General features: G+C 45.9%; 1 protein-coding gene across 2 annotated transcripts in view; it reads left to right on the top strand.

Annotated features, from left to right (window-relative positions):
* The first annotated feature begins 2,393 nt into the window (after nucleotides 1-2,393).
* opn3 (opsin 3) overlaps nucleotides 2,394-9,667 on the top strand; it is a 32,296-nt gene continuing 25,022 nt past the window's right edge. The window contains exon 1 of one of the 2 annotated variants that reach the window (XM_085980311.1): nucleotides 2,394-2,998. In XM_085980311.1, the coding sequence (XP_085836437.1) occupies nucleotides 2,689-2,998 (310 nt within the window). In that variant the 5' untranslated portion in view covers nucleotides 2,394-2,688. The remainder of the gene's footprint in view (nucleotides 2,999-9,667) is intronic. The other variant, XM_085980312.1, reaches the window with a different exon arrangement.

The raw sequence follows: 9,667 nt of genomic DNA, 5'->3' as shown, positions 1-9,667 counted from the left end.
CTTGAATATTTTTGTTCAGAAACCTGAAAATTGGGTTTAGCTGGTTCTCAAGGTTCCTGGGAATCAGGCCAGGGAGCAGACTATCAAAATGCAACAGTGTCACTGTGTATATCACACTGCTGGACTACAACTCCCAGACTGCAGTTTAAACCTGCCCCTTTCTCTCCTCAGTACTGGGAACTATAGTACTAGACAGAGAGGGTGTGGATTATAAACAGGAAGTTGTGAACTGCAAGTCTTTGAATAACCAGTCAATCATAAAAATTGTGATATTTTAAAAACAATTTTCTCAGTCTTTTTCTCTTTCTCAGCTACAGACTTAATAGTTGCACAGAGTAGTACTGTCCAATTGGTACTTAAGCTATTTTACAGACTCCTAGGCCGCCGGTAGCTTTTGCAGCCTGGATGAGTCTATGTTCCACATTTTTGTTGCGTGTGAGTGATTGCAGCCCCTCTTCCACTATTTGAAGGGGCTGCTCAGAAATCAACTTCTGGCTCCACTTCAGCCCCACGCTCCTGACATGTGACCACCTGGTGCGGGGGGGGGGGGCGCGAGCAAGTCGGAGGACCTCCTCGTGAGTTTTCTCATGGGCCTGGCCAAGGTGGCCAACTACAGGCCTAGGTTGGGCTCGGCCCGTGGGAATGGTTGGTCTGGCTGCCTGCCTCTCGTCCACAGTCTTGTCCGCGCCTGGGTGACCCTGGAGAAGGAGCATGCGGTGTCTGCCGGTGTGCTTGGGGCCTTCCGCAACCGGTGGGCACCGCAGTAACTGGAGTCCATAGTGGATTCTGGCCTCTTGCGCATCCCCATTGGTGACTCTGCTTTCAACTGCCCCAGGCTAGGCCCTAAGCTCTGGAATTCCCTCCCTAAACATCTCTGCCTCTCTACCTCTCTCTCCTCATTTAAGATGCTCCTTAAAACTTACCTCTTTATCTATCCTGATATCTCCTTCCATGGCTTGTGTCAAAAATGTTTTATTACTGATATCGCTCTTGTTCCTCTTTTGGTAGCACCAATCAAAAAAAAAACAAATAAACTGTAACTAATAGAACTTTAAATAAATGTTAACAAATCAAATCAGAATTTGGTTATTCAAATCAATTATGCACTCCAGTCCCTGCGGCGCCCACCGGTCGCGGAAGTCCTCGAGCGTGCCGGCGGACACCGCGTGCTCCATCTCCAGGGCCACCCGGGCGCGAACATGGCCGCGGAAGAGAGGGAGGCAATCTGGCCGGACGACCCCCTCGACCGCCCGCTGCCTGGACCAATTGATGGCTTTCTTGGCCAGGCCCAGGAGCAGACCCACGAGGAGGTCCTCCAACCCACCCGCTCCCCTCCGCACCGGGTGACCGTAGATCAAAAGCGTGGGACTGAAGTGCAACCAAAATCCGAGGAGCAGCCCCTTCAAATAATGGAAGAGGGGCTGCAACCTCTCACACTCAGCGTAGATATCGCTCTTGTTAAGTGCTTTGGGACGTTTTGCTACGTTAAATGCGCTATATAAATGTCAGTTGTTGCTGGATAATAGTAATAACATTTTTATTTAAGTTTTATAAGTTTCCTTTGGTTTTGTGGTTAAGTTCATTATAAGTTGTGCCCTTTAAAAGGGGGGGGGCACTTTTGTTTAGTTTTCGGTTGGTGACACTGGGCCAACTCAGTGTCTCCTTATGGGTTATTTTCGAAAAGGATACAGACTTATGATTGGAAGTCAGCTCCAGTGGAAGAAAGAAACACCTATTCCCAACGCTATTAAACAGATCAGCTCCTACTTCTCTTGACATGCCATAATATAATATTAAAGTTTTACCGCTACCCTCTCCGCCTTTAATCATTTTTGTTGTAAATGTTAATGTTTTATTTCTTTGTGATGTTAAAAGTCTTATTTTGAGTATTAAGTTCGGTGAGAAACAAGAGGGCGAGAGCAAATTTTCAAAAATATTTTGAGCTGTTCCTTCGATTTCCCTTTTATATTTATAGTTTCTTCTGACTATTTATTGTTTCTTGGATTTTTCATATGTAGTTACATGTTTAATTGGAAGTTTATGTTTCCACTTTTGATTGACATCTAGCTGTTCAACCCTGATTGGTTCCTTGTTATGAATATAACATTTACCCAATCGCGGGCAAGTGTGATTATAGATATTTGCATATAAAGACATGGGAATGCCGGAAGTGCAAGTACAAGAATCAAATGTCTGTGTTGAAAGGAATTTCATTAGTATATTTAATAAACTATTTTAGACAAGGTGTTCAGAATGACTGTTTTGACATCAGGGAATTTATTCTCCAACTGATGATTACTAGCTCAATCAGCGAGTACAATCACTCATTGTTAACCGATTAGGGTCACTTTACCAACAGCAGGTATTTAGCTGGTTTGTTATGTGTATGCGCCTGCAGCATCCCCAACAAAAAATAGTTCACAGTATTAAAGAGACCAAGAATATATTACTGAAAAGTGGGCATTTCTAGTTTTTTTTAAATAGCACCATTCCATTTAACCAGGGATGACACTAAAACCACCCCGATTTCAAATGAAATGATCCCACTTGTGGGGCGGTAGGTTTGCGCTGACTCTAATCGGATTACAAATCCCACAGCGGGTTAGCAGCAAACTCACTTCCTGAATCCTCCTGGAGTTTATCTCCGCGGCGATCACACAGCATGTCGGAGCCAGACTGCAGGCAGCGATGAATGCAGCGAACAGCACTGATACACGGGAGGAAAGCCTCTTCAGCCCCGGCACCTACAAAGTTCTGGCCGTTATCATAGGCACGATAGGTGTCGTCGGCTTCTGCAACAATCTCCTGATGTTGGTGCTTTACTGCAAATTCAAGAGGCTCAGGACCCCCACTAACCTTTTCCTTGTGAATATCAGCATCAGCGACTTGCTGCTGTCGCTCTTTGGGGTTATCTTCACCTTTGTCTCCTGCATAAAAGGACGATGGGTTTGGGACTCTGCAGCTTGTGTCTGGGACGGGTTCAGCAACTGCCTATTTGGTGAGTACAAGCCGAACGATTTATTCACCCTCTGGCAAGGTCCATTGGACAACCCAGCCCCCCCTCCTCTCCTCTCCTCTCGGTCTACGGGATATTTTCACAAACGGTGCGGCTAACAAAAAAAATAGTGGTAGCTGATGGTGAGAAGATGTCGCTGCGAAGTGTTGACGAACAGATCTGAAATTTAAAAAAAAACAGGAAATGCTGGAAACACACCGCAGGTCAGGCAGCCTCTGTGGGGAGAGAGAGACCGAGTTGTAACGTTCTGGGGACCACCAGCTTTCCTCAGGAACAGACCACTCGTGTTTCTGGTTTTGTGAATTATAAAACTGAGCTTTCGCGGGATGGGATGAAATTAGGATGTCTGTTAAATGCCCTGTGATTCGTTAACAATTTCAGTCAGGTATAGTAACCCTGATCAGTATGCTTTCTGTTTCTCTATTCCATTCCAAATCAAGACACCATGTTGGAGTTTTTCATTAGTATCATTTATTCATTTTCATATTGAACATGTTCACTCCATGCACATTAAACAAAAGTAGTTCACTTTTAGTATATTTTGAAGTCTGTTCGTTTTTCATTCTGCAGAAAAGAAAGTATTGATTCTGCAAAAGTCGAGCAAGCAGACGATGTCGTTTTTAGCTCTGTGATTATACATGTCCCAATAGGAAGTAGTAGTGGTCAATTGTTTGAGCTTGCTGGGGGAAAAAAACAGATAATGGGATCTTTGCTACAGTGCTGGTCTGCTGCAGTTGGAATCCTCATCTTCTTGGCTTTCCATGGATACTGATGTTCCTCATCCCAGTCCATCATAAGGCCTCTGGGGGGGAAAAGTGGAACAATTCTGTGGCTTCTAGCATACAATTATAATATTGACAATCACCTCTGGGATTTATTGTAACATTTCTCCCCACAGTATCGCCTTGGCACTCCACATGTCTGCCCAGGTTGTTGTAGTAGTGTGGTGGTTGTGAGAGGTCTCATTGGGTGATAGCATTATGTAGCCTGTATCTCTTGGGAGCCATCCATCCTTCTGCCTCAAGGAGCTGTGTCATGCTTAATTGACTCCGAATGAAGGAATCGTTCACCACCTTTCCCCAGCCCAGGAACTTTTGTTTGTCATGCATTATTTTCTGTTGGGGATTGTAAACATTTGCACATTGATAAAATAACAACTGTTCTTTTAGGCCATAAGATTTCTGGTAGTTTCAGAATGGCTGCATGCAGTATATTCAGTGTTACCGTATGTCTTGGCAAGTGGGGGGTGGAACACAATTTGGGGAAAAAAATATTAGCTAATTCTGCTGCTTTTGCTGGTCATTGCTAACTATATAGTTCAGTGCATAGTGAAGCAGGGATTTAGCTACCTCCTTTAATGGAGCAATAGTCAGAAAAGCAACTGACTACTGTGGGTGCCTGAAAATCTTTGTGACATTAAAAAAATGAGGGCAGTGGTGACATTCACTGCTACTGGTGGTGCAGTACGAATGGTCTTTTTGGACTAGGTGGCACACTGTAGTTACAACCTCCCTGTTAAGCCTGAGCTTTGTAATGGACCGCTCCTCCCTCGTGCCCCGATTTGTTGCGGTAGATGTGTTGATTTGTGGGTTTTAAACCACACATGACCTCTGCACCTGGGCCACCCTTCCATACCTGCTCCTGCCATACCCAGTAATGACTACCACACACATGCCCAGGTGCAATCGAGTCTACACGGTCTGTGAGGGAGTGGGATTTTTGAGTTGACTAGCTTGCTCTCCTTCCATAGTTGACTGCTGCAAGCATGTTTCCGATTGCATGAGCTACTGCTGCTCTCAGCATTGCTACATTAGTGTCTTAAAAGAATTGTAAACTTTATTTTAATGGTGTCAGAAGCAACTCAAAAACATCAAAAAATCAATACAACACTTAAATGTTACTTTACTTCTTCAACTCCCCTGTTGATCGCAAGGATGCAGCTACGATTTGCAATTGCCTGTCTGGCATTAAGACTTGGATGAGCTGAAATTTCCTCCAGCTCAATGTCGGCCAAATTGAAGTTCCTGGCAGCACCTTTGTGCCTCTGGCCTTAACTCCAACCTTCCTGGCAGCAACTTCAAGTAGAACTTTGGCATATTTCTCAACCCAGCTAACTTCCTTCTCCACTTTAATTCTGATAACAAGACTATTTTCTTCCAACTCTGTAATTAGGCGTGCCTCCACACCTGTCTCATCCCCACCACCGGCAAAACCAGATTCTTGTTTTTATTACCTCCCCAGGCTTGACTTTACTAATGCACCCTGCACAAAAGATGGCTCAATCAGAATTCCAGAGCCCTGGTCCTGACCTGCGCAATGTCTTGCACTTCCATTAGCCCTCTTCCTGCCAGGTTTGCCTGGCTCCTTGTGCCTCAGTGAAGATCCTCATTTTTCAATGTCAAGTCCCTTCTTGCCCTTGCTCCACTCTACCCCAGCAATTTCCTCCAGTCATACATCCCTTCATATACCCACTACTCCTCCAAAGCCAATTTAGTCATAGGCCTTGAATTTTCTTCTCAATGTCAATGATGCCATTGCTGCACCTGAAAGTCACACCACTCAGCAGCAGAGGAAATTACACACAAGTTTCCTGGGGCATAGTGGTTAGCACTGTTGCCTCACAGCGCCAGGGACCTGGGTTCGAATCTGGCCTCGGGCGACTGTCTGTGTGGAGTTTGCACATTCTCCCCGTGTTTGCGTGGGTTTCCTCCGGGTGCTCCGGTTTCCTCCCACAGTCCAAAGATGTGCGGGTTAGGTTGATTGGCTATGATAAAATTGACCCTTAGTGTTAGGGGGATTAAATACGTGGGGTTACGGGGATAGGGTGGGATATGTGTTGGTGTAGGGGTTACGGGGATCGGGTGGGATATGTGTCGGTGCAGGCTCGATGGGCCGAAATGGCCTCTCTCTGCACTGTGGGGTTTCTGTGATTCTGTGAAATGTTCTTGGTGCAACTCTGGTGTAAGTTGCTGACACCACCCAGGAAGCCTCCAGGCTGGGTATTCTGCGGTGAGTGTCTCACCTCCTGACACCCCAAAGCCTTCCCACCATCTACAAGGCACGAGTCAGGAGTGTGATGGAATACTCTCCAGTTGCCTGGATGAGTGCAACTCCAACAACACTCAAGAAGCTCGACACCATCCAAGACAAAGCAACCTGCTTGATTGGCAGCCCATCCACCACCTTAAACATTCATTCCCTCCACCACTGGCGTACCGTGGCTGCAGTGTGTACCATCTACAAGATGCACTGCAGCAACTCGCCAAGGCTTCTTCAGCAGTACCCCCCCCCAAACCCGCGACCTCTTCCACCTAGAAGGACAAGGGCAGCAGGCGCATGGGAACACCACCACCTCCAAGTCACATACCATGTCACACACCATCCTGACTTGGAAGTATAGCGCCACTCCTTCATCGTGGCTGGGTCAAAAACCTGGAACTCCCTAACAGAACTGTGGGAGTGCCATCACCACACGGACTGAAACGGTTCATGAAGGTGGCTCACCACCACCTTCTCAAGGGCAACTAGGGATGGGCAATAAATGCTGGCCTTGCCAGCGACGCCCACATCCCATAAATGAATTTTTTTTAAAAAACAACGATGCATCTGCCAACTTCCTCCATACCCAGGACTGACCAACAGTTCAGATAAAAGTGCGAACACTTCACAAAGGTAACTTGTCATTACACTCCCCCTTTCCTCCTTGGGCACCACCACACTCTTCATTCTCTCAAAGCAATACCCACACTACTACCTGGGTTAGGGCGCAAACACTAACTGTCTTGCACAACCCCAAAACACCTGCCTCCACTTTAATATCCCCACATCTCTCACTTCACCCATCCCATCACAATTGCCACATATTCCTTGAATAGTAGCCTTATTCTCGCACACAACCTTTCATTCCCATAGCTTGCAATAAATTAAAAGTTAGTTTTGAAACACATTGGGCACTTGTCTCGCGATTTATTTGTGAACATTACAGGAAGTCAGGAAATAGCCTATTCAGTAGTTTCAGACTTCTTCACATAGCTAAGGATTCCTAGCAAGATGCTGCTGGACCAAACAGTTCTGCTTTGGAGTCATCTGGTAGGGTATTTAGTAGAATGTATGGATGAAGTGCTGCCACTGCAGTTGATCAGCCAGTGAAGATGTCCTGTAGAATATGCCTCTTGCAGCAGCGAGTGAGGGCACAGCCTGCTTCCCATCACAGACAAGCTGGATGTCCTGGGGATTGCAACCTCTTTCTATTCACATACATCAGCAGCTGCTCAGTTGGCGCCTTTAGTGCCACATAACACGCTATTATGGCATCCTGCACCCTGGAGATTTCAGTTATGCTGTAGAAGTCCCTGGCTCTGTGCCTCTGCTGCCTGAGAATGATGTCAAAGTGGATGAACTTGGCTCGGCTAGTCTACTAAAGAGGGTGTTTGTCACCTGTTGGATGCACACCTTGACGTGGTTAATGTTGCACTGGTCCCTTGTGGCAGTCTGGAAGGCTCCAGAACCATAAAAGTTGAAGGTTTCTGTCCCTTTAATTGCCACAGTTGAAGGTTGCTGCCCCTTTAATTGCCACAGCCCAAGCAGTTGTGGCAGTGGAGCGAGTCTGCAAATCTTCATGATGACGTTGGCAGAGATGCCTACTTAGACCCTCGAGAGAGAGAGAGGTGCAGCCGACGAATGCACAGCTCCTCGGAGAGGTCCTCGTCGGACCGGTGGCCTGTACATATGTTGGTGAGGGTTGTACCGGGTGGACTCTACCTCTGCCCTCTGCCATGCTACTTGATTCACCTGGCCTGGACAAGTTGTTGCGACAACACCTCCTCCATTATGATGGCGTAGAGTTAAATGCCTATGGGGAAAGCCACTCTTGTCCAAAGTCGATCTGAGTGTGGGATTGGGGATCCGGGACGTCGGGATCCCAATTTATTTTTTCTAGGAAGAGAGGAAAGCGCTACAGCAAAGTGAAGTGCAGATGTCTGCGATTTAAAAAAAAATGTAATGGAAAGGATTTTTTAAAAAGTTCCCCGAAAGACTTCAGTGAGTGAGTAAGTGAAGTTCGTGCACTCTTCAGCTGTTCTTGCACTTGTCTGAAGTGCTAGGGGGAGCTGTTGCACCATGTTTTCTTGGGTGTAAAGTTGCAGTGATTGCAAGGCTGTGTTTCTCACGGAGTGCACTGTCTAGGTAGAGTCCTTGAAGCTCTGTGAAGTTGGGAGGAACTTGATATATTTTATAGAAATTTTCTACATAGACTGTGGCACACTTTTTGTTAGAGCAGGGACACTGCAAAAATTGTGATGACCACAGAATACACAGACTTATCTAGTTGACAAAATAAATGTAAACAATTTCCATGAGTATAGAATACATATTCAGGTTATCTTACACAAAGGCAAAATACTGTGGATGCTGGAAATCTGAAATATATACAGAAAATGCTAGAAATACTCAGCAGGTTAGGCAACATCTGTGGAAAGAGAAACACACTTGACGTTTCAACAATTACATCTTGTATTTATATAGCGCCTTTAATGTAGTAAAACATCCCAAGGCGCTTCACAGGAGCAGTATCAAACAAAATTTGACACCGAGCCACAGAAGGAGATATTAGGACAGTGGCCTTTCATCAGAACTGGAAAAGGTTATAGGTTATAGATATAACGGGTTTTAAGCAAGTACAGAGGCAGGGAAAGGGGGGGGGGGGAGGAAAGAACAAAAGGGAAGGTCTATGATAGGGTGGAGGGCAGGAGAGATTAAATGACAAAAGGGATGATGGTGCAAGGCAAAAGGAAATGGTAATGGGACAAGTAAAGAAACAAAAGATGGGTCTTGAGGAGCTGTAAAAGGCAAGGGCAGAATCATTCCCCGCACCTGCTGTCCGAAACAATGGGAGCAGCGGTTATGATCAGAAATTGTTGAACTCGGTGTCAAGTCTGGAAGGTTGTAAAGTGCCTAATCAAAACCTTCCAGACTCGACATTGAGTTCAACAATACTGAAATGTACAGCAAGTCTATCAGCACCTAAAAAGAAAAAGTAACTGTTAATTTATTGGGCACAGTGTCATTAAACCGAGGCCCCGTCTGCTCGCTCAGGTGGACGTAAAAGATCCCATGGCACTATTTCGAAGAAGAGTAGGGGAGTTATCCCCGGTGTCCAGGCCAATATTTATCCCTCAGGCCAATATTTATCCCTCAATCAACCTAACAAACCAGATTATCTGGTCATTAATCTCATTGCTGTTTGTGGGAGCTTGCTGTGTGCAAATTGGCTGCCATGTTTTCTACATTACTACAGTCCAAAAGTACTTCATTGGCTGTAAAGCGCTTTGAGATGTCCGGTGGTCGTGAATGGCGCTATATAAATGCAAGTCTTTTCTTTTATCAGCACAGGAAACTGGGACCTTTTAATGCAACAGAACAAAACATAAAAAGGGGAAGAGCAGCAATGATAGATTCATTGGGCTTGATTTTAATGGAGGAGGCGGGATGGAGTCGGGTTGCCTGGTGGGCAGGTTTCGGACCCACTGCCAGTTTCAGCCGCTCCCAGTGTCCCATTTTGACTTAATTTGGTCCAATTAGTCCCGTCGTGCGCACTGCCTGCTGCAATGAGTTGGAGCAGGTCTGTTGGTCTGCACTGATGAGGTCTTTGCT

The sequence above is a fragment of the Somniosus microcephalus genome, chromosome 3 (genome assembly GCF_052327205.1).
Source record: "Somniosus microcephalus isolate GS21.2 chromosome 3, FLI_Smic_1.0, whole genome shotgun sequence".
In the NCBI taxonomy this organism is placed as follows: domain Eukaryota; kingdom Metazoa; phylum Chordata; class Chondrichthyes; order Squaliformes; family Somniosidae; genus Somniosus; species Somniosus microcephalus.
Note: the sequence above shows the minus strand (reverse complement) of the source record. Positions and strands in the feature narration are given on the sequence as shown.